This window comes from Bufo bufo, chromosome 8 (genome assembly GCF_905171765.1).
Source record: "Bufo bufo chromosome 8, aBufBuf1.1, whole genome shotgun sequence".
Classification (NCBI taxonomy): domain Eukaryota; kingdom Metazoa; phylum Chordata; class Amphibia; order Anura; family Bufonidae; genus Bufo; species Bufo bufo.
In genome coordinates, this window is record NC_053396.1 from 102,467,139 (window position 1) to 102,493,469 (window position 26,331).

The window sequence follows — 26,331 nt, forward strand, 5'->3', positions numbered from 1 at the left end:
GGGAGACGCCTCAATGTGCACAATCTGTCCAGAGTCAGACCTTCACTGATCTGATGTTGATGACCTCTCCTGAGGATAGGCCATCAATATCCTGAAACCAGAAGTTCCCTTTAAAGGGGATTTTTTCCAAAGACCAGAATGAGCAGGAATGGAAATGAATAAAATGTAAGTTATATCGTTTTGTGGGACAAAATAATACCATTCTCAACTTTGAAAAGTTCCCTCTAATGTTTCTCTATAGGGGACGGTGTAGGATTGGAGAATGTGTATTGTGTAGCAGGTCGTAATGTGCTTTCTTTTTTCCCCATCAGCTAAAGGAAGTGGATTCCAAGAAAATCTTGAAAGCTATGTTTACCTATGTGTGGCCCAAAGACCGGCCTGATTTACGAGCAAGAGTTGCCATTTCCCTTGGGCTTTTAGCAGGTGCAAAGGTAAGCAGGCCTGTGGCCTTTATCCAGAAAGCCATTAATCATGTCCTCTGGGAGGCTGGAATAAGTGTTGGCTTGGGGGAGGATGTGACCCTGGTGGGTCATATGATTTTTAACCATTTCAGTGACACATTATTTTTTCAGTACTGGAAACCATGTAATCTTCTGCATTATTTGTTCACAAGGGACAACGGATACCTGTGAGGCTCGTGTTTGGTCCTTCCTTGAAGTTATGTCTTTTCTGTGTTTTTCAAACCTATAAAAAGTGCTTAGGGAAGAACATGGGGGTTGTACCATAGAAGCATACTCTGCGTAGCAGACAGCCTTTACTTCCCCTAGAGATGGATTATCTTCTAACCTTCAATAGCCTAGTAATGAAGGCCTTCTGGTGGAGGGAAAGTGATGTCCTGCTAAGGCTATTAGGAGCCTCTGTCGGAAATTCCTTCATATTTGACAGGAAAATAACACAGCATGCTGCACTATTCTTCCCGTCGCAATGCCTGAAACCCGACGGACCCATTACAAGTCAGTGGGGGTCTGTCAGGTGTAGTTCGTGTCTGTATTAATACGGTTCCCCAGCATTTATTTATTTTTCCCCCAGAAAAGTTTTTTTTTTTTTTTCGAAACTGTGAACAGAGTCTAAAGTAATCTATAAGTCATACAAGTCAGAACTGGAAATATATTTAAATGGACACTTGTGCTAATATCATAGTATATGTTCCGTTTTGGCGCCTGGTATGCTAATTAATAGCATCGGTACAGGGAGGAGGAGACCTCAGCTTTTCTTGGGGGGCGTGTCCTTCTCTCTGGCTGTGCTGCAGTCCAGTCGCAGTTGAGAAAAACAGCTCACCTTCTCCCTGGCTGTAACGCGGCCCGTTGTGATTGGCCCGCACCACAGCCGGAGAGAAGGAGACTCCCACCGAGAAAAGCTGAGGTCTCCTCCTCCCTGTACCGATGGTTTTATTTAGCATACCAGACACCAAACCTTTGACATCTACTGAACATGGGCCACAGTGTGAGGTATTGCTTTTATAAAGTAAAAACTGGTGAAAGGTTCTCTTTAAATATTACTTTTCTCCACTTGAAAAGCATTTGTAAACTTTCTTCCACTAGGTGTCTCCTTTCCACTAAATCTGCTGTCCAACCCCTGGTGTCCTGCTTTTTTCCATCTCCTTTAGGGCTCATGCACACGAATGTATTTTTTTTTCCCGCTTCCGTTCCATTTTCTTGGCGGACCATATGTGGAACCATTCACTTCAATGGTGATGTAGAAAATACAGAAGTTTACTCCGTGTGCATTCCGTTTCCATTTGTCCGCATGGCCGTCCTGCAAAAAGGTAGTGCATGTCCTATTTTTGTCCGCAAATCATAGTCCGAGGCCTCATTCAACTCACACGGAACACATCCGTATGTAATTCGAATTTCATTCATATTTTGCGGATCCATACTGTAGAAATGCTATGCCCAGCCCATATTGCTCATGTGTTTGGTGATTAATAAGTTACTGTTTCTGTAAACGATCCGCAAAAAAACTGATCAAATACGGAAACCATACGGATATGTTTTGTGCAATAACTGAACGGAAGAGGACTTAAATCAAAGAGAAAAAAAACTCAGATACAGAACAACGGATCAGTGAAAAACGGACTGCAAAACAACAACGGTCGTGTGCATGAGCCCTTAAGGATATGTTTAGACAGAGGAATTTGGACACAAGGTTTCAGCACAGATTTGGTGATGAAAACCGGACCACATCTGCACTTAAACCAGCTCCCGTTGTTTTCATGCAGAGGCCTGCCGCAGTTCATACGGTCTAGGATTTCTGCCACGTGGTTTTCAAGATGTACAGGTCCATTTTTGGCACTGTTGCCGCACAGACCCCTAAGAAAGCCGCAACAGGAGCCTGCTCACAGTCTAGCTCCATTCTAGAGCTGGTCCACAGAACCTGCAGCACATCACACCCATTTCTGCCATGGAAAATGCTGAGGATTTTGTCGCGGACAAAATCCTCCCTCTGAACATACTCTAACACAAAGACAGAGAGACTGATTACAGAAGGGGAGGGGAGTCTATCTGCTCACAGGCAGCTAGCCTCTCCTCTCAGCCAGATATGCAGCATTGTGTGTAAGTAAATGAGCTTTTCCAGTTGCTTGGCTCTGTGTCATGCTTCTTACTGCCACGCAGTCCAGACATGACACAGTACTAAGGGGGTCATTTACTATACCAAAATACGCCTATATCGGCGACTTTGCCCCGCTCCAGCCAGGTCTAAAATTGTGGACAGGAAAAGGGATGGGCCGACAGCGTAGAAAATGGTCTAAATGTAAGACAGCTCGGAAGCTGTCTGACATTTAGAACTGCCGCTGGATCCACCGAAGTTATGGAGAGGCCAGCGCAGATCCACAAATTAGTGACATTTATTTCCCTGTCCGCTATATGGAGCAGGAGTATATCACAGCCAAGGATCCACTGTCAGCACAGGGCCTTTATTAAGACCAGCATTTTAGATGCTGGTCTTAATTGTGCCTGCAAGTATCCAGAATCATCCTTCCGTTTCCACGCTTCCCTACATGCACTGCATGCTAAACAGAAGTGTTCTCAGTACAGAACTGTCAGACTGATGTCTAAGGGACACACCCTTCAGTGGAGACAACAAAAGTAGCCTTGCAAGAGAAATGGGGAGACATGGTCAGGAAAAATGTATCTGGCTGAGGCTCTTCTGGCACAGAATTGTTTGACAATTAAGCATAGTTTTTCAGTTTTGGTGAAAACTCATGCACACTTTAATTAAAAAGTAAAAGACCCTGAGTCCTCTTCTGTTAAGTTGCTGAAGCCACATAAGTCTGCTTCTCTGTATCATCTCCTGATAATGGACACCATAGGCTTGTCGCCTAGCTTTCCTGGACTTCTAGAGGGCAGATATGGCTAGCTTTGCAGTGCTATGAGGCAGGGATTTGTAGCTGGAAAATTAGACATCTTTACCAGTCCACTTTGAGAAGGCTGGTGTCATCGCCAGTTCGGTGAGAAGGTCTGACAGACGTCCTTCTCTACCTCTTGCATAATGTTCTTGGTTTTGGTTTCACTTTCTCATCTCCTTTCCTTCTCCCAGGTGTCACCTATTTAGACTAATCCTCTTTCCTTTTATATTCCCTCCCATACTGCCTTACTTAGCGGTTTATACTACTTCCTGGATTGAAGTGTTCACTGCTGGAGGCTTCTGCTGCTGCTTGTTCAGATAAGTCCTTTCATGTATTGTGTTTCCTTGCTGGCTTGATTCTAGGTGACCCTGACTCCCTCCGTATGAAGTGCAGGGAGCCGGTGGTCGTGTCCCCTCACTATTATAGGGTTTTCAGGTGTCACACAGTCTTAGGTACGTGGGCATACAATCGTCTACCTCTGAGACCCTTGTATGTGCTTAGCAGTCAGGGTGAGCTCTTAGGGTTTTATAGGGGTCACCTATATGTTCCTTGGTTTGGGATCAAGCCAGTCGGACGTTTATTCATAACTTCCAGCTATCTGCAACATCATCCGTGACAGCTGGATGGCGAGTGCTATGGGAACTGTGTTGGCAGCCACACTGGTTTTTACCCAGAAACGGCTATAACTAAGAAATGCCCGAGTAGAATTTCTAACAACATGGCAGATGAGAAGAGATTAGGGCTGTCATTTAATTGTAGATGGAAATGCTCTTTAAAGGGGTTTTCCGGGAGTTAAGAAAATTAAAATACTTAAATATTGCTTTGTTCTAAATATATTTCAAAATACCTTTCATTAGTTAGAATGTCTTGTTTTGTCTGGGGAGTAATCATTAGGGGAAATAAAATGGCCGCCGTTCTATTAGTACACACAAAACCTGTCCTAATCACACAGCAGGACAGCTAAAGAGCTGCCTCATCTTCCTCTCTGCTCTGCTTGTCAGGGATTATGATCCTGAATACAGCTGATACGATCTTCATCTGAATATCTGTAGGAATGGAGATCATGAGGAGACATGAATTACAGGGAGGACGGACAGGACAGACTGAGGTAATGGAGACTGCATACAAGTGCTGATGCTTACTACCCCACCTTATTTTATGTACCTCATGTCTGCTCATAATCTCCATTCTACAGGGATTCATTTTATCAGCTGTATTCCGGATCATAATCCCTGACAAGTAGAGCAGAGAGGAGGATAAGGAAGCTCTTTAGCTCAGTGTTGTAACGTAGCTTGTCCTGCTGTGTGATTAGGACAGGTTTTGTGTGTACTAATAGCTTGGCAGCCATTTTATTTCTACTAATGATCGCTCCCCAGACCAAACAGGTCACTATAGCTAATGAAAAGTATTTGGGAATATATTTATAATAAAGTAATATTTAAAGGGGTTATCCGAGTTAACTTAACCTCATCTCTATGGCTTTATTTCTCCTATCCCTTAGCTTTCCTAAATCACTTACTGTACCTATCTTGTGCCGTTTCTCTGCTACACTAAACAGTCATGTGACCGCCCACGTCATCAGCTGTGACGTTCCGTTGACATGGAGCTCTCTGCTTGTCGGAGTGACTAAGCCATGTAAACGGAACGTCATCAGCCTTGGCCACGCCCCCACCTCTCTGCATTACAGTCCGTGCGGCTGTGAGTTGATCGCGCATGCGCGATCCTCACCACTGCCGCAGCTCTTCATTCGGCACTTGTATGGCTGGCTGCTCCGTTCCAGTGAAGACCGCCCACTTGAAGAAAAAAGTAAATAATGTATTACTTTTATATTATCGGCAGGCTGTTACAGCAGTTGAATAGCCTGTCACCTTGCCGGACTGGCCCTGCCGCTAGTACATATGTCCCACCGTGCTGCCACTCCATCCCCATTTATTATATTGGGGGGGGAGGGGGGGGGGCGGGGTGGAGGGTTTTCTCTTGAAATCAACCCCTCCCACAAATATTCATGAGGGAGAGATGAGTCATTGTTGTTACTGCTGCATGTAAACACAGCAATAACAGAACCTGGAAAAGGTGTAAGGATCGTTCTTTTTTCAAAAAATCAAGCTTGACTAATGTATATGTATATCCTGATTAATTTTGTTAGGTTTTATTTTTTTTCCCATAACTCGGATAACCCCTTTAAGTATTTTAATTTTCTTGCTTCCCGGAGAACCCCTTTAAGCATATCCAATCGCAGATGTTTCCAGGTAGGAGTTGTCTCTACTGTCCATGTTAAAATTGACATAGAATCTGTTAACATGATGGATGCTATTCTTCCATGAGGACATGTGCAGATGAAGGTTAGGCTTCATGTATTGCACATTGCTTCAGACACACGAGCTAACTGTTGGAAATTGCAGGTCCCGCAGGTTCGCTGTAAACTGCAGTGTGATAGGTTATTGTTCCCTTTGAGACTTCCATTTAAAGGTCTTTGGGATAATGTCAGACTGTACTGAATACTGAGGTCCTGAGACTAGAAATTAAATGTCTGGAGCCTTCCTGCTCCTTGCCACTCGATGTTTGCCTCATGGCTTCTTTTTATTGTATTTTACAGTCAAGCTCTACTTTACATCATTTTCTGGAGTTGACCCTTTTCTTCAGCCTGATTGTGCTCATGTAGTCCCTTTTATTGATTAATTGCTGGTCTCCATCATCACGCTTTGCAAACTAAAGAGGGTTTGGATAATTTCTAATCTAATGTCGCTAGTTATCTGTATTAGATTGCTTTGGTAGGTGAAATTGATCTGGGATTTATTTTGATTGGCGTGGTTTTCTTCTTACATGAGGATAAATTGGTTTTTGTTTTTGGCTTCCTCTGAATCATTATAGCAAGGAAATTTTAATTGGTAGTGGTGCAAGGTTCCTTTGGTTCTTGACTATACTTGTGTAGTTTTAGAGGTAGCAGAGTAAGGCCTCTTTCACACTACCGTATGGCTATTTCAGTGTTTTGCGGTCTGTTTTTCACGGATCCGTTGTTCCGTTGTTTTGTTTCCGTTGTGTCTCCGCTTTGGTTCAGTTTTTTCAGTTCCGTTTTTCCGTATGGCATATACAGTATACAGTAATTACATAGAACAAATTGGGCTAAGCATAACATTTTCAATAGATGGTTCCGCAAAAAACGGAACTGATACGGATGAATTTCCTTATGCATTCTGTTTTTTTTCGGACCCATTGACTTTAATGGAGGCACGGAACGTGATTTCCGGCCAAATATAGGACATGTTCTATCTTTGCACGTAACGGAAACATGGAAATGGAATGCATACGGAGTACATTCAGTTTTTTTTGTGGACCCATTGAAATAAATGGTTCCGTATACGGAACGCAAAAAACGGCCCGCAAAACGGAAAAAAACGGTAGTGTGAAAGAGGCCTTAAGGAGTATGAGTCCATACATCGTTCATTCAGCTCTCGGGTCGGGGCGAGTACAGCTGTGCTGAACCAAAAAGGTACAGCACTGAGTGCTTTGGCTCCTTCGTTCAAAGAATAAAAAGTTGAACATATCCTATAAGTTTTTGCATTTTTTAAATTTTTTTGTGTGGGACCAGTAAAAAAATTATTTGTGCGGTGGAATAGGAAAAAGCACAATTTCGCCATTGTTCTTAATGTTTTAGTACCTTTTAAAAAGTTTTTCATTTTTTTAAAATCTTTTTTACTTAGCTGTGTCAGGGCTTGGTTTTTGCAATGTGGCACCATATTGAGGTAGCAAAGGACTTTTTGCAAAGACCAGGTGACAATTCTGGCATTGTTTTTTTTTTACGACATTTATCATGAAAGATGAATAACCTATAACATGATATTTTATTATTTCAGACGTTTTTTAACAAAGTGATAACAATTATCTTTATTTCAAAAATAAATTTTGTATTTCTGTGGGAGGGGTTAGAGTTTAAAAATCCTCTGTTTTGTCTGTATAGTATTGGAATGTAGTTTTTCCGCGCGAGTGCAAAACATTGTAATGCGTTTTGCACTCGCGTGAGAAAAATTGCGCATGTTTGGCTTGGGATCGGTGTTCTGTAGATTATATTATTTTCCCTTATAACATGGTTATAAGGGAAAATAATAGCATTCTTAATACAGAATGCATAGTACAATAGGGCTGGAGGGGTTAAAAAAATAATAATTTAACTCGCCTTAATCCACTTGATCGCGCAGCCCGGCTTCTCTTCTGTCTTCATCTTAGCTGTGTGAAGGAAAAAGACCTGTGGTGACATCACTCCGGTCATCACATGGTCCGTCACATGATCTTTTACCATGGTGATGGATCATGTGATGACCGGAGTGACATCACTACAGGTCCTTTTCCTGCACACAGCTAAGATGAAGACAGAAGAGATGCCGGGCTGCGCAAGCAAGTGGATTAAGGTGAGTTAAATTATTTTAATTTTTTTTTTTCAACCCCTCCAGCGCTATTTTACTATGCATTCTGTATTCTGAATGCTAATTTTTTACCTTATAACCATGTTATAAGGGAAAATAATAATGATCGGGTCTCATCCCGATCGTCTCCTAGCAACCGTGCGTGAAAATCGCACCGCATCCGCACTTGCTTGCGGATGCTTGCGATTTTCATGCAGCCCCATTCACTTCTATGGGGCCTGCATTGCGTGAAAAACGCACAAAATAGAGCTTGCTGCGATTTTCACACAACGCACAAGTGATGCGTGAAAATCACTGCTCATGTGAACAGCCCCATAGAAATGAATGGGTCCTGATTCAATGCGGATGCAATGCGTTCAACTCACGCATTGCACCCGCGCGGAAAACTCGCCCGTGTGAAAGGGGCCTTTAAATGGGGAGAATTAGGAAAAAAACAAAACACAATTCTGCAACAGTTTTATAGGTTTTGTTTTTAAGTCATTCCCTATATGCTTAAACTGACTTGTTACTTTCATTTTTCAGGTCAGTATAATTGACTGCACCACACACGTATAGTTTTTCTTCCGTTTTAATACTGAAAAAAAATTAAAACCTTTTAAAATAAAAGTTTTTCTCTTTTCTTTGCTATATTCCGACCCCTATAATTTTTTGTAGTTATGTGTATGGAGCAGTGTGACGGCTCCTTTTTTGCAAGGCGATCTGTACTTTTCACTGATACATTTCATGTATGATCACGTTTTTTATTGAATTTTTTATGTGGGGTGAAGCGACCAAAAAACGTCAAATCGGCTATTTTGACTTTTTTCCCCGTTTGCCGTATGGGATAAATATTTTAATAGTGTGAGCATTTTTGAAAGTGTCGATGCCCATGGTGTGTATTTTTTTTTTATTGTTTTATTTTTTATTTTTTTTCATTTTGGGGAAAAGGGTAGGGATTTGATATATATATTTTTTTTAAACAACTTCTTTCATAGACTCCAATGCATTAGCAGTGGCTCCATAGGAAGTAATGTGCGGCAGCCTTCTTGTCATTCAAGAGGGCAGAGGGCAGAGGCTGTCGCACACTGCATTCGACTCCTACAATCCTCGCCAGGGGGAGCCGGAGCACACCCGGAAGCACACGCTTCTCCGTTTTTGCTAGTCCAGTTGCCGTGGTCACGTTTGACCACTGCATCTGAAGAGTTAAAAGTCCACGATCGACATTACTGCTAGTTGCGGACATTAGGCCCAGGTGTCAGCTGTTTAAAACAGCAGGCACCCAGCGGCTATGATGCTTGCGAGCCGGTCGGGAAGGGGTTCAGAAATGTAGTGTAGAAGCACTAAAAACTAAGGGAAAAAAATAGAATATGTAAAAGACATATAAAGGCAGCCAAGCTAGAGACAGAGGGGCTCATTGCCAAATAAATGGTAAAAAGTATAAACCTGAAAGTGTTGGCCCATTAAAGACTGATGAGGGAGGAGTTGTAGAGAGAGATAAAGAGAGAGCTAATTTATTAAATATGTTTTCTCCACTGTATTCACTGAGATAAATAAACTCCCCATTAAATGTCGCCTGTCTGACCCAGGAAGTAGTGCAGCGGTGTCTTAAAATAGACAAATCACCAGAGCCAGATGGCATACACCACTGTATTCTAAGAGAATTAATGTCATAGACAGATCCTTACTAAAGGACTCTTTAAAGAGGACCTTTCATCTGAATCAAGTAAGTAAACTGAATATACATACATGGAGAGCGGCGCCCAGGGATCCCCCTGCACTTACTGTTATCCCCGGGCGCCGCTCCGTTCTCCGGTTATAGGCTCCGGTAAAGTCACAGTTAGGCTCCACCCATTGGAGCCTGCCGCGGTCTCCTTCTCCTATGCTGTAGCGCTGGCCAATCGCAGCGCTCAGCTCTTAGCCATGCTATGAGCTGAGCGCTGCGATTGGCCAGCGCTACAACATAGGAGAAAGAGACGCCGGCAGGCTCAAATGGGTGGAGCCTAACTGTGACTTTACCGGAGCCTATAACCGGAGAACGGAGCGGCGCCCGGGGATAACAGTAAGTGCAGGGGGATCCCTGGGCGCCGCTCTCCATGTATGTATATTCAGTTTACTTACTTGATTCAGATGAAAGGTCCTCTTTAACAACAAGGAGTGTTCCACAGGATTGGCGCTTAACAAATGTGGTGCCAATTTTCAAAAAGGGTTAAAAAACAAGGCCCAACAGACACCCCGTACGGAATTACTCACTCCACAGCAAAAAGCACAAGGAGACCATAAAATCCGGTTAATTACAACAGTTGTCTGGTAAAGTGAGGGATGTCCTTAAAAAACATTGGTCGATCCTCCTCATGGACCCTGATGTCCATGAGACAATTCATGATTATCCCCAGATTACATTGAGAAAGGGTAAAATCTTACGGGATATCCTTGTACACAGCCACTACACAGAAGCAGCTGCTACCGGGACTTGGCTTGACTTAGACCGGAAACCAAGCGTCTGTTTTCGGTGTAGTGGCTGCGTGGCATGTGGCACAATAAAACCCTCAAAAAACGTAATCAGCAATAATCTACAACGCTCTTTCCCAATACGTGATTTTATCACGTGTCGAAGCCGCGGTGTGATCTATAAGATCACCTGCGAGTGTAATACAAAGTATATTGGTAAAACTAAAAGAGAGCTTTGACGAAGGATGGGTGAACACCTAACTGACATAACCAACAAGAGGGACACAGTGATATCTAGACATGTGCATGAATGCCACCAAGGTCACCCACGGCGCTTCAGTGTAGTCGGCATTGAACTAGTGAAGCCACCAACCCGAGGAGGATATTGGGATCGGGTTTTACTCTAAAGAGAGACTAGATGGATCTTCCTTCTACGTACAGTCTCACCGAATGGTCTAAATGAGCAGCTAAATTTTGGCTGTTTCATTTAATTACTACAATCATTTGCCAAACAACCATTTTGAGCAGGCCCCCCATATATTCCGAGGGCAGTCAAATCCACAGGTCACACCCCAAAAAGGGGTAAGCTAAGGTTGGGTTCCGAATATTCCTTTTCACATCTCAGTCTGAGTAGCCCAATAAGGGCACGTCCCGTAATAAATTTATATATATATTAATAATTTTATTTGGAATGAACTATTGTCTTTACACCTCTCTGGGTGATTCCCCCTCTTTTCTGCTCCCTTTTCATCTTTTAGGGAGAGTAGTGGAAAGAGGGTGTTTCTGTATGCCATATACCGTATTTTTCGCCCTATAAGATGCACCGGCCCATAAGACGCACCTAGGTTTTTGAGGAGGAAAATAAGAAAAAAAATATTTTTAACCAAAAGATGTGCTTTTGGTGGGTTTGAACTAATGGCGGTCTGTGCATGACACTATTATGGTGGATCTTTGGATGGCACTGATGCACTGTTATGGGGTGGGGGATCTGTGGATGGCACTGTTATGTGGGGGATCTGTGAATGGTACTGTTATGGGGGGGGATCTGTGGATGGCATTATGATGGGGGTCTGTGGATGGCCTTATGATGGTGGGGGGGGATCTGTGGATGGCATTATGATGGTGGGGGGGATCTGTGGATGGCATTATGATGGTGGGGGGGATCTGTGGATGGCACTGTTATGGGGTAGTGGATCTGTGGATGGCACTGCTATATGTGTCATCCACAGATCCCCCCCATAAGTCCCATCCACAGATCCCCCCCCATCATAATGCCATCCACAGCCCCCCCCCCCCCATCATAATGCCATCCACAGACCCCCCATCATAATGCCATCCACAGATCCCCCCCCCATCATAATGCCATCCACAGACCCCCCCATCATAATGCCCTCCACAGACCCCCCGCCTCCCCCATCATAATGCCATCCACAGATCCCCCCCACCATCATAATATCTAAACTGCGCTCCCCCTGTTCCCCACCTGTACCGTACTTACCGGTACATGTCACACTCCGTCTCCTGTAGTAAGCGCTAGCAGGCGGCCGTAACTCACTGAGGTCACGTGCCTGCTCCCCCTGATTCATTCATAAAGTAGGCGGAGCAGGCACGTGACCTCAGTGAGTTACGGCCGCCTGCAGCCCGGCCTGCCTGCTAGCGCTTACTACAGGAGACGGAGTGTGACATGTACCGGTAAGTACGGTACAGATGGGGAGCAGGGGGAGCGCAGTTTAGATATTATGATTAACACTAGGTATAATATAGTACATACTGAGTGGCGGGCCAGAGTACAGTGCGTGCACTGCCCGCCGCTCTCCCCGCCTACTACAGACCCTCCTCACTAATACATCGCAGACTGCGATGTAAATTGCCAGCATTTGCACCATAAGACGCACGGGCACTTTTCCCCCACTTTTGGGGGGGAAAAAGTGCGTCTTATGGGGCAAAAAATACGGTACTTCATATCTGTAATTATAATTAAGTTATGATATCTTTTGTAACTTATATATAACTTTATCCCCCTTACCATCAAGCGCTACTATCTATTCGCAAGTAATGCCCTCTGTATTATGGTGGCATGGGCTGCTGGGGACGCTCCCTGGTCTCCCAGCAACCGTTGCCACACACAGATGCACCGCAATCTGGCGCATCTACACGTGATGACATCATCCTGGTCGTCACGTGAGGCGGCCTCCGATCACATGACCGGCTTACGCACGCATGCGCAATCTGATCAGACGCTGCAGTTACCGCGAGAATTTGCGGGTTGTTGCGGACATCGCCGCCTCAGGTTTAGAGAGGGCAGGCTATTTAAACCCGCGATTTTAGCACAGCAGGGCTGATATCTATATCTGCCATCAAGCCCTGAAACACATGTAGATGGAAGAATATCGTCCGTTCCACCTACCCTTTGTATGACCTACCCTTACATCATCTAAACAGGTAACAATATATTACCTTGATGCTGGTTCCAAATGTCATATCTAGGAATCAGTTTGGTGAAGGGGTTTCCTTGTTTTTACCATAGATCCTGATCCTCTGTCCCCTGATGATTATTGGTGCAAAAATATGAAACATGCATGTCGGGAAGAGAGTAGGGAAATATTAGGCTTAGAGCTAGGTGGTAGGACTACGGTTTATCTATATCTGTGCCGCCGTGCACTGTGTGTTCCTATTTCACTGATTTCTGTATTTATTTTTTTTATTCACATCTTTATATATCTAAGGGCAATTTATTTTAGATAACAAATTAAGTTATATTTTAACATTAATAATTGATCATCCTTTAATTTCAACTAAAAAACAGAGCTCCCAAACTATAGGCTGGTAAGTTTAATATCTGTCGTGGGTAAACTCAATAAAAATAAGTGAATAACGCTGTATCAGCATAAGGGGCCTGTTTCGATGTTTCATTTTATAATGGAAAAAAAATGTATTGTTAAATTTTTTCAGACTTTGCTTACGCCCCGAGTCTCAGTAATATAAAAGATATATATATGCCAAATTTCAAGTAGATTGGATAATATTAAGAGACACCTTTTGGTATCTGTCAGAAACAAACGTAGGATTGGCTTTTTTGGACGAACATATTATTCAGACTGTTAAGGAAAATTTGTTATCTAAAATAAATTGCCCTTAGATATATAAAGATGTGAATAAAAAAAATAAATACAGAAATACATTGGGCAGACTAGATGGGCCAAATGGTTCTTATCTGCCGACACATTCTATGTTTCTATGACTAAAAATTTTGAAACCAAACCTGCAAAGGAAAAGGAAATGAAACGATTAGAGGGTAAAAACCTAGTTTTTTAAGGAAAAGACCTGAGCCATTTTGTTACTAATAAAACAAAGACGTTCTTTGAATTGTTTGGGATCCACAACGTGACAGAATACTGCAGTAATTCTCTAAGAAGCCTTGTGATTGTTCTTAAGGTGGTCAATGATACCGCAGAAAGAGGAATTGCTCTGATAAAAAAGTTTAACGAATCTGTCACGGACGTACAACAAAAACAATTCTTGTTGAGGGTAGTCTAGCATCACAGAAAAGTCGTCACCAAGCGAACAAAAGAAGGGATTGCATCGTTCAAAGTTGATTAATACACTGCTCAAAAAAAGAAAGGGAACACTTAAACAACACAATGAACTCCAAGTCAATCACACTTCTGTGAAATCAAACTGTCCACTTAGGAAGCAACACTGAGTGACAATCAATTTCACATGCTGTTGTGCAAATGGGATAGACAACAGGTGGAAATTATAGGCAATTAGCAAGACACCCCCAATAAAGGAGTGGTTCTGCTGGTGGTGACCACAGACCACTTCTCAGTTCCTATGCTTCTTGGCTGATGTTTTGGTCACTTTTGAATGCTGGCGGTGCTTTCACTCTAGTGGTAGCATGAGACGGAGTCTACAACCCACACAAGTGGCTCAGGTAGTGCAGCTTATCCAGGATAGCACATCAATGCGAGCTGTGGCAAGAAGGTTTGCTGTGTCTGTCAGCGTAGTGTCCAGAGCATGGAGGCGCTACCAGGAGACAGGCCAGTACATCAGGAGACGTGGAGGAGGCCGTAGGAGGGCAACAACCCAGCAGCAGGACCGCTACCTCCGCCTTTGTGCAAGGAGGAACAGGAGGAGCACTGCCAGAGCCCTGCAAAATGACCTCCAGCAGGCCACAAATGTGCATGTGTCTGCTCAAACGGTCAGAAACAGACTCCATGAGGGTGATATGAGGGCCCGACGTCCACAGGTGGGGGTTGTGCTTACAGCCCAACACCGTGCAGGACGTTTGGCATTTGCCAGAGAACACCAAGATTGGCAAATTCGCCACTGGCGCCCTGTGCTCTTCACAGATGAAAGCAGGTTCACACTGAGCACATGTGACAGAGTCTGGAGATGCCGTGGAGAACGTTCTGCTGCCTGCAACATCCTCCAGCATGACCGGTTTGGCATTGGGTCAGTAATGGTGTGGGGTGGCATTTCTTTGGAGGGCCGCACAGCCCTCCATGTGCTCGCCAGAGGTAGCCTGACTGCCATTAGGTACCGAGATGAGATCCTCAGACCCCTTGTGAGACCATATGCTGGTGCGGTTGGCCCTGGGTTCCTCCTAATGCAAGACAATGCTAGACCTCATGTGGCTGAAGTGTGTCAGCAGTTCCTGCAAGACGAAGGCATTGATGCTATGGACTGGCCCACCCGTTCCCCAGACCTGAATCTAATTGAGCACATCTGGGACATCATGTCTCGCTCTATTCACCAACGTCACGTTGCACCACAGACTGTCCAGGAGTTGGCAGATGCTTTAGTCCAGGTCTGGGAGGAGATCCCTCAGGAGACCGTCTGCCACCTCATCAGGAGCATGCACAGGCGTTGTAGGGAGGTCATACAGGCACGTGGAGGCCACACACACTACTGAGCCTCATTTTGACTTGTTTTAAGGACATTACATCAAAGTTGGATCAGCCTGTAGTGTGTTTTTCCACTTAAATTTTGAGTGTGACTCCAAATCCAGACCTCCATGGGTTGAAAAATTTGATTTCCATTTTTTAATTTTTGTGTGATTTTGTTGTCAGCACATTCAACTATGTAAAGAACAAAGTATTTCAGAAGAATATTTAATTAATTCAGATCTAGGATGTGTTATTTTTGTGTTCCCTTTATTTTTTTGAGCAGTGTATATCACATGTTTTGCCTATCATACTTCCTATTAATCTTAGGGTCTAGTTTTAATATTAAGTGCTCAGAAGCTGTAGAATATCCAAATCATTCTTTGGAGCCCATCGACTTACAATTGCCTCGTGCAAAAAGCGAACATATGAGGCTGACAAAATGTGCAACCCGTTTCATTCCTTTCAATTCTCGATGAGGTGGCATTTTGATAGAGAGGTATGGAGGTTAGTCTGATCTTTATTTATTTTTTTGTAATTTTAGGTTTTCTTTGTACATGGCAAAACTACAAAAATTGTCCTGTTATCAGGGGGGCAAAATGTCCTAACACCCCTGGCAGCAAAAGGTTTAAGTCTCAGAAAAACTCTTTAACTCTCATGCGCCACCAAAAGAAAAATGATGCATAGACTAAGGCTAGTTTCATACTAGCGTCAGCCTTCTCAAACAGGCTGTTCCAGCCGGTGAACAGCCTGCCAGATCCGTGCTGCCGCTAGTGCACCGCGCCGCCGGAAGTCCGCTCTGGCCCTATCGACTATAATGGGGGTGGGCCGGAGGTCCGGCCGCAGCTCGGCAAACGTGCCGAGAGGCGGCCGGAAATAAAACTACAACATGTCGTAGTTTTATTCCGGCCGCCTCTCGTCATGTTTGCCGTGCTGCGGCCAGACCTCCGGCCCACCCCCATTATAGTCAATGGGTCCGGAGCGGCCTTCCGGCGGCACGGTGCACTAGCGGCAGCACGGATCCGTCAGGCTGTTCACCTACCAGAACAGTCTGTCGGAGAAGGCTGCCGCTAGTGTGAAAGTAGCCTAAAACAGGCACTCAAAGGCCCCTGCATTATTCTTTAAAAATATCCTAAGCTGGCGTGCTTCTTTAAACCCAGGACGAGTTCTCTGACTTGTGTCTGTTGGGTGTTTTTTTGTACTTCCTCTATTGGTGCTATATCTGTTACTTTTCTTAGGATAACCTTCCACCCAATAATTACTTGTTTTGAGGAATAATCGCCAGGGGCAGGAGTGGTTTTAACGTCCATTCCTGTCCAGCTCGCACTGAAAATGATATTGATTTGCCCTTTGTCCATTGTGCGGAGCTGAAACGCGTTCCACATTGTGTTGTATGAGGAGTGAGATTATGCAGCTGCCTCGGGCAGCACAGCATTGGCCGCTTCTTTCCAGACACGCATGAAATATTAATCCCTTGTTTTTACACCAATTGTAAATGATATCACCTTGTTTGACCACTCCGGTACAAAAGATGGTTGACAATTAGATGCTGTTGGCAGTAGTGTGCCTGAGCCAGTGTAATGTCCTAATTATGCTTTGTTGGTTGATTAAGTGTCAGAATAGCTATGTTGGATCCTGCGAGAGTTAGACGTTTCTTAGCAGTAGGACATTTTTTTTCACCAGATTTCACAGAATTACGTAGCCTCGTCTGTGTGTCTATAGAATATCATACTCTTATCTTGAGAATGATAGTACAATAGGACGCAAATCAAAATCGTCTGTATTTCACCCATTTTTTTCTATAAGAATTTTAAACTAGTAGTATTGGTTTTCATTTGTTTAAGGGTAGGATCGCATGTGGTAGGTATGCCATGGATTTTGATGTGGCCGTGTGCACTGTTATACATTACTAGTAAAAACTCATCCATACACTGGGTTAAAAAAAAACTTCAGTGTAATCGAATTTGCAATTTGGAGGTGAAATCTGCAGTAGGTCAATTTATGCAGCGGATTTCACCACTGCAGTAGAGAGAGTGGTATCCACAAACATTTCGGCAGCAATAACCACCTGTTAAGGCTGTATTACACCAACAGATTATCCGACCAATTTCCGGGCAATAAGACCAATAGTTGGTGTGTGTAACAAAAGATCTGTGTGTGTAAACAGCAATCTGACCAATTATTGGTCAGAAAATCTGTCAGGTAATCTGTTGGTGTAATACAGGCCTAACTCATGCAATCTTTGCCTCAATTTTTGCTGTAGTAAAGTCCACAGCCCACTATTCCACTGTATTTTACATCCCGTATGGAAGTATCCTTAAAGTAGTTTTTCAGGTTCTAAAACGGTTATTTTATCTCTAAGATAGACCATCAATGTGAGATTTGGTGGGGGTCCGACTTATGGCACCCCGCGTATCAGCGCAATGAAGGGGCTGCAGCTCAGCTCTATTTAAAGGGGTATTCTTATCCCAGACATTGATGGTATATATGTATGGTGTGTGTGTGTGTGTGTGTGTGTGTGTGTGTATATATTAGGGCAGGGGTGCACAACCTTTTCTGGTTGGGGGCCACATTGTCAACCTGAACCAATTCCAGGGGCCGAAAATAAACTTTAAAGGGGTATTATCAAGTGAAATACTATATTTATGGCATATTGAACATACAGTGTATATTATAAATGTCTAGTTACACTTCTAGTACTCCCATCTAATGGGACAATACATGAAAGATTCATGTGAGCAGCCACAAGACATAGACATACATGTCTGCTCCCAGGTGGCTGGGGGCCGCATAGAATGGTATTGAGGGCCGCATGTGGCCCCCGGGCCACAGGTTGTGCACCCCTGTATTAGGGTGTTTCATTTTGTAATTGAAAAAAATAAAATGTTACATTTCTGCAGACTTTGCTTACGCCCCGAGTCTCAGTGATGTTAAAGATATATATGCCAAATTTAGAGGTTGCACACTTTATTCAGTTTTGTAAAAGTAGGCAAAAAAATATGATTTTTCAAAGTTAATTACTTTTATTGGGAAAACTAGAAACCGCAAACTTAATAAAATAAAAAATATTAAAACTAGACACTAAGATTAATAGGTAGTACGATAGGCAAAACATGTGTTATATTAATCAACTTTGAACGATGCAATCCCTTCTTTTGTTCGCTTGGTGACGACTTTTCTGTGATGCTAGACTACCCTCAACAAGAATTGTTTTTGTTGTTCGTCTCTGACCGATTCGTTAAACTTTTTATCAGAGCAATTCCTCTTTCTGCGGTATCATTGACCACCTTAAGAGCGTTCACAAGGCTTCTTAGAGAATCACTGCAGTATTCTGTCACGTCGTGGATCCCAAACAATTCAAAGAACGTCTTTGTTTTATTAGTAACGAAATGGTTTAGGTCTTTTCCTTCAAAACCTAGGTTTTTACCCTCTAATCGTTTCATTTCCTTTGCAGATTTGGTTTCTAAATTTTTTGTCATATTTTCCTTAACAGCCTGGGTAATACGTTCATCCAAAAAAGCCAATCCTACGTTTTTTTTTGACAGATACCAAAGGTGTCTCTTAGCAACTGTGAGAGCACTTTTTTTGACGTCTGCATCTGGGTAAGTGCTCAGAAGCTGTAGCGTATCCAAATCATTCTTTGGAGCCCATCGACTAACAATTGCCTCGTGCAAAAAGCGAACATATTCTCATTGAGGAATGTTCAACTGTTTAGTGAAGAGGACAATTTTAAGTGCATTGATTGCCTTTGTTATCCACCTTGCTTGATACAGAGCCTCTGGGATCCTGCAACTGAAGTCATTTTTAGACCAACCTCCTAGGTACATGAGTGAGAGTAGTAATAAAAGTGATCAATGTGTGCAACCCCTAAATATTATCCAATCTTCTTGAAATTTGGCATATATATTTTTTACATCACTGAGATTTGGGGTTCTAAGCAAAATCATGAAAATCACATCTTTGGTAAAATGAAACAACCTAGTGTGTGTGTATGTGTGTATATGTGTATGTATGTGTGTGTATATATATATATATATATATATATATATATATATATATATATATATACAGTACAGACCAAAAGTTTGGACACTCCTTCTCATTCAAAGAGTTTTCTTTATTTTCATGACTATGAAGGCATCAAAACTATGAATTAACACATGTGGAATTATATACATAACAAACAAGTGTGAAACAACTGAAAATGTCATATTCTAGGTTCTTCAAAGTAGCCACCTTTTGCTTTGATTACTGCTTTGCACACTCTTGGCATTCTCTTGATGAGCTTCAAGAGGTAGTCCCCTGAAATGGTCTTCCAACAGTCTTGAAGGAGTTCCCAGAGATGCTTAGCACTTGTTGGCCCTTTTGCCTTCACTCTGCGGTCCAGCTCACCCCAAACCATCTCGATTGGGTTCAGATCCGGTGACTGTGGAGGCCAGGTCATCTGGCGCAGCACCCCATCACTCTCCTTCATGGTCAAATAGCCCTTACTTTCAAAGTTTTCCCAATTTTTCGGCTGACTGACTGACCTCCATTTCTTAAAGTAATGATGGCCACTCGTTTTTCTTTACTTAGCTGCTTTTTTCTTGCCATAATACAAATTCTAACAGTCTATTCCAGGGATGCTCAACCTGCGGCCCTCCAGCTGTTGTAAAACTACAGCTCCCACAATGCCCTGCTGTAGGTTGATAGCAGTAGGCTGTCCGAGAATGCTGGGAGTTGTAGTTTTGCAACAGCTGGAGGGCCGCAGTTTGAGCATGCCTGGTCTATTCAGTAGAACTATCAGCTGTGTAGCCACCTGACTTCTCCTCAAAGCAACTGATAGTCCCAACCCCATTTATAAGGCAAGAAATCCCACTAATTAAACCTGACAGGGCACACCTGTGAAGTGGAAACCATTTCAGGGGACTACCTCTTGAAGCTCATCAAGAGAATGCCAAGAGTGTGCAAAGCAGTAATCAAAGCAAAAGGTGGCTACTTTGAAGAACCTAGAATATGACATATTTTCAGTTGTTTCACACTTGTTTGTTATGTATATAATTCCACATGTGTTAATTCATAGTTTTGATGCCTTCAGTGTGAATCTACAATTTTCATAGTCATGAAAATAAAGAAAACTCTATGAATGAGAAGGTGTGTCCAAACTTTTGGTCTGTACTGTATATAATATCAGAAAAAGGCAGCACTCCAAGGATAAATGAAAAAACAGCCCCCTTTTATTCACCCATGTGGGCAGCGTAACGTTTCGGCTCAGCACTAGAGCCTTTCTCAAGCAAAAGTGAGGACATAATGCAACATACTTTATAGTCCAGATACTCATACCAATTCAATAAACAATTAATACATAAACCTACACAAATGGTAAAAACATCTTTCACAAAATCATGATTTAACCACTTAAGGACCACAGGTTTATACCCCCCTAAAGACCAGGCCCTTTTTTACAAATCGGCACTACACTACTTTCACCGTTTATTGCTCGGTCATGCAACTTACCACCCAAATGAATTTTACCTCCTTTTCTTCTCACTAATAGAGCTTTCATTTGGTGGTATTTCATTGCTGCTGACATTTTTACTTTTTTTGTTATTAATCGAAATTTAACGATTTTTTTGCAAAAAAATGACATTTTTCACTTTCAGTTGTAAAATTTTGCAAAAAAAACGAGATCCATATAGAAATTTTGCTCTAAATTTATAGTTCTACATGTCTTTGATAAAAAAAAAATGTTTGGGTAAAAAAAAAATGGTTTGGGTAAAAGTTATAGCGTTTACAAACTATGGTACAAAAATGTGAATTTCCGCTTTTTGAAGCAGCTCTGACTTTCTGAGCACCTGTCATGTTTCCTGAGGTTCTACAATGGCCAGACAGTACAAACACCCCACAAATGACCCCATTTCGGAAAGTACACACCCTAAGGTATTCGCTGATGGGCATAGTGAGTTCATAGAACTTTTTATTTTTTGTCACAAGTTAGCGGAAAATGATGATTTTTTTTTTTTTTTTTTTTTTCTTACAAAGTCTCATATTCCACTAACTTGTGACAAAAAATAAAAACTTCTATGAACTCACTATGCCCATCACGAAATACCTTGGGGTCTCTTCTTTCCAAAATGGGGTCACTTGTGGGGTAGTTATACTGCCCTGGCATTCTAGGGGCCCAAATGTGTGGTAAGGAGTTTGAAATCAAATTCTGTAAAAAATGACCTGTGAAATCCGAAAGGTGCTCTTTGGAATATGGGCCCCTTTGCCCACCTAGGCTGCAAAAAAGTGTCACACATCTGGTATCTCTGTATTCAGGAGAAGTTGAGGAATGTGTTTTGGGGTGTCTTTTTACATATACCCATGCTGGGTGGGATAAATATCTTGGTCAAATGCCAACTTTGTATAAAAAAATGGGAAAAGTTGTCTTTTGCCAAGATATTTCTCTCACCCAGCATGGGTATATGTAAAATGACACCCCAAAACACATTCCCCACCTTCTCCTGAGTACGGCAATACCAGATGTGTGACACTTTTTTGCAGCCTAGGTGGGCAAAGGGGCCCATATTCCAAAGAGCACCTTTCGGATTTCACAGGTCATTTGTTACAGAATTTGATTTCAAACTCCTTACCACACATTCGGGTCCCTAGAATGCCAGGGCAGTATAACTACCCCACAAGTGACCCCATTTTGGAAAGAAGACACCCCAAGGTATTCCGTGAGGGGCATGGCAAGTTCCTAGAATTTTTTATTTTTTGTCACAAGTTAGTGGAAAATGATGATTTTTTTTTTTTTTTTTTTTTTCATACAAAGTCTCATATTCCACTAACTTGTGACAAAAAATAAAAACTTCCATGAACTCACTATGCCCATCAGCGAATACCTTGGGGTCTCTTCTTTCCAAAATGGGGTCACTTGTGGGGTAGTTATACTGCCCTGGCATTCTAGGGGCCCGAATGTGTGGTAAGGAGTTTGAAATCAAATTCTGCAAAAAATGACCAGTGAAATCCGAAAGGTGCTCTTTGGAATATGGGCCCCTTTGCCCACCTAGGCTGCAAAAACGTGTCACACATCTGGTATCTCTGTATTCAGGAGAAGTTGAGGAATGTGTTTTGGGGTGTCTTTTTACATATACCCATGCTGGGTGAGATAAATATCTTGGTCAAATGCCAACTTTGTATAAAAAAAATGGGAAAAGTTGTCTTTTGCCAAGATATTTCTCTCACCCAGCATGGGTATATGTAAAATGACACCCCAAAACACATTCCCCACCTTCTCCTGAGTACGGGGATACCAGATGTGTGACACGTTTTTGCAGCCTAGGTGGGCAAAGGGGCCCATATTCCAAAGAGCACCTTTCGGATTTCACAGGTCATTTTTTACAGAATTTGATTTCAAACTCCTTACCACACATTTGGGCCCCTAGAATGCCAGGGCAGTATAACTACCCCACAAGTGACCCCATTTTGGAAAGAAGAGACCCCAAGGTATTCGCTGATGGGCATAGTGAGTTCATGGAAGTTTTTATTTTTTGTCACAAGTTAGTGGAATATGAGACTTTGTATGAAAAAAAAAAAAAAAAAAAAAATCATCATTTTCCACTAACTTGTGACAAAAAATAAAAAATTCTAGGAACTCGCCATGCCCCTCACGGAATACCTTGGGGTGTCTTCTTTCCAAAATGGGGTCACTTGTTGGGTAGTTATACTGCCCTGGCATTTTCCAGGGGCACTAATGTGTGGTAAGTAGGTAAATGACCTGTGAAATCCTAAAGGTGCTCTTTGGAATGTGGGCCCCTTTGCCCACCTAGGCTGCAAAAAAGTGTCACACATGTGGTATCGCCGTATTCAGGAGAAGTTGGGGAATGTGTTTTGGGGTGTCATTTTACATATACCCATGCTGGGTGAGAGAAATATCTTGGCAAAAGACAACTTTTCCCATTTTTTTATACAAAGTTGGCATTTGACCAAGATATTTCTCTCACCCAGCATGGGTATATGTAAAATGACACCCCAAAACACATTCCCCAACTTCTCCTGAGTACGGCGATACCAGATGTGTGACACTTTTTTGCAGCCTAGATGCGCAAAGGTGCCCAAATTCCTTTTAGGAGGGCATTTTTAGACATTTGGATACCAGACTTCTTCTCACGCTTTGGGGCCCCTAGAATGCCAGGGCAGTATAAATACCCCACATGTGACCCCATTTTGGAAAGAAGACACCCCAAGGTATTCAATGAGGGGCATGGCGAGTTCATAGAAATTTTTTTTTTTTGGCACAAGTTAGCGGAAATTGATATTTTTAATTTTTTTCTCACAAAGTCTCCCGTTCCGCTAACTTGGGACAAAAATTTCAATCTTTCATGGACTCAATATGCCCCTCACGGAATACCTGGGGGTGTCTTCTTTCCGAAATGGGGTCACATGTGGGGTATTTATACTGCCCTGGCATTCTAGGGGCCCTAAAGCGTGAGAAGAAGTCTGGAATATAAATGTCTAAAAAATTTTACGCATTTGGTTTCCGTGAGGGGTATGGTGAGTTCATGTGAGATTTTATTTTTTGACACAAGTTAGTGGAATATGAGACTTTGTAAGAAAAAAATAATAATAATTCCGCTAACTTGGGCCAAAAAAATGTCTGAATGGAGCCTTACAGGGGGGTGATCAATGACAGGGGGGTGATCAATGACAGGGGGGTGATCAATGACAGGGGGGGTGATCAATGACAGGGGGGTGATCAGGGAGTCTATATGGGGTGATCACCACAGTCATTGATCACGCCCCTGTAAGGCTTCATTCAGACGTCCGGATGCGTTTTGCGGATCCGATCCATCTATCAGTGCATCCGTAAAAATCATGCGGACGTCTGAATGGAGCTTTACAGGGGGGTAATCAATGACAGGGGGGTAATCAATGACAGGGGGGGTGATCAGGGAGTCTATATGGGGTGATCACCACAGTCATTGATCACGCCCCTGTAAGGCTTCATTCAGACGTCCGGATGCGTTTTGCGGATCCGATCCATCTATCAGTGCATCCGTAAAAATCATGCGGACATCTGAATGGAGCTTTACAGGGGGGTAATCACCACAGTCATTGATCATGCCCCTGTAAGGCTTCATTCAGACGTCCGGATGCGTTTTGCGGATCCGATCCATCTATCAGTGCATCCGTAAAAATCATGCGGACATCTGAATGGAGCTTTACAGGGGGGTGATCAGGGAGTCTATATGGGGTGATCACCACAGTCATTGATCATGCCCCTGTAAGGCTTCATTCAGACGTCCGGATGCGTTTTGCGGATCGGATCCATCTATCAGTGCATCCGTAAAAATCATGCGGACATCTGAATGGAGCTTTACAGGGGGGTGATCAGGGAGTCTATATGGGGTGATCACCACAGTCATTGATCACGCCCCTGTAAGGCTTCATTCAGACGTCCGGATGCGTTTTGCGGATCCGATCCATCTATCAGTGCATCCGTACAAATCATGCGGACGTCTGAATGGAGCTTTACAGGGGGGTAATCAATGACAGGGGGGTAATCAATGACAGGGGGGGTGATCAGGGAGTCTATATGGGGTGATCACCACAGTCATTGATCACGCCCCTGTAAGGCTTCATTCAGACGTCCGGATGCGTTTTGCGGATCCGATCCATCTATCAGTGCATCCGTAAAAATCATGCGGACATCTGAATGGAGCTTTACAGGGGGGTAATCACCACAGTCATTGATCATGCCCCTGTAAGGCTTCATTCAGACGTCCGGATGCGTTTTGCGGATCCGATCCATCTATCAGTGCATCCGTAAAAATCATGCGGACATCTGAATGGAGCTTTACAGGGGGGTGATCAGGGAGTCTATATGGGGTGATCACCACAGTCATTGATCATGCCCCTGTAAGGCTTCATTCAGACGTCCGGATGCGTTTTGCGGATCGGATCCATCTATCAGTGCATCCGTAAAAATCATGCGGACATCTGAATGGAGCTTTACAGGGGGGTGATCAGGGAGTCTATATGGGGTGATCACCACAGTCATTGATCATGCCCCTGTAAGGCTTCATTCAGACGTCCGGATGCGTTTTGCGGATCGGATCCATCTATCAGTGCATCCGTAAAAATCATGCGGACGTCTGAATGGAGCTTTACAGGGGGGTGATCAATGACAGGGGTGTAATCAATGACAGGGGGGTGATCAGGGAGTCTATATGGGGTGATCACCACAGTCATTGATCACGCCCCTGTAAGGCTTCATTCAGACGTCCGGATGCGTTTTGCGGATCCGATCCATCTATCAGTGGATCCGTAAAAATCATGCGGACGTCTGAATGGAGCTTTACAGGGGGGTAATCAATGACAGGGGGGTAATCAATGACAGGGGGGTAATCAGGGAGTCTATATGGGGTGATCAGGGGCTAATAAGGGGTTAATAAGTGACGGGGGGGGGGGGTGTAGTGTAGTGTAGTGGTGCTTGGTGCTACTTTACTGAGCTACCTGTGTCCTCTGGTGGTCGATCCAAACAAAGGGGACCACCAGAGGACCAGGTAGCAGGTATATTAGACGCTGTTATCAAAACAGCGTCTAATATACCTGTTAGGGGTTAAAAAAAACACATCTCCAGCCTGCCAGCGAACGATCGCCGCTGGCAGGCTGGAGATCAACTCTCTTACCTTCCGTTCCTGTGAGCGCGCGCGCCTGTGTGCGCGCGTTCACAGGAAATCTCGGCTCACGCGAGATGACGCCTATTGGCGTTAGTGTGACCTGGGAGCGCCGCAGAAATGACGCCTTTCGGCGTTAGCGTGGCGGGAAGTGGTTAAAAAAACCCAAATAACTTGGTGATAGTGATGAGTGATATACAGCACTTGACATAATTATATTCATAATATGCCGTGTTAAATATTCATAAACTATCGATGATTATCAATTAGATTTCATGTGTGTAAAGTGCATAGTGCAATTAGTAATTCATCATACTTGGACACATACCGCTGGGGAAGAAGGAGGAGGGGAGAGGCAATACACTAACTCATGAATCCAGGGTCATGGCGTCTGGCAAATTCCACATGTCGGGCTCAGCGTGTCTAGGATCAAAGTGCGCATGTCCATTATGACGTACGTACCCACATCGGCAGCACAGAAGGAGACGTCACTACTGACATATGCATAACAAACCTGAGCCAGCCCTATTCACTCTATTCAAAAGAGTGTCAAATACAGATAACAGACATATTCATTATATATGAGGATGGGACAGAGTAACAAGCAC

At 43.3% G+C, this 26,331-nt stretch overlaps 1 protein-coding gene across 2 annotated transcripts in view; it reads left to right on the forward strand.

Annotated features, from left to right (window-relative positions):
• The window catches only part of ABCB7 (ATP binding cassette subfamily B member 7), a 173,412-nt gene that overhangs the window by 71,076 nt on the left and 76,005 nt on the right, over positions 1 to 26,331 (forward strand). For both annotated transcript variants that reach the window (XM_040406048.1, XM_040406049.1), the window contains exon 4: positions 312 to 431. In XM_040406048.1, coding sequence (XP_040261982.1) covers positions 312 to 431 — 120 coding nt within the window. The remainder of the gene's footprint in view (positions 1 to 311; positions 432 to 26,331) is intronic.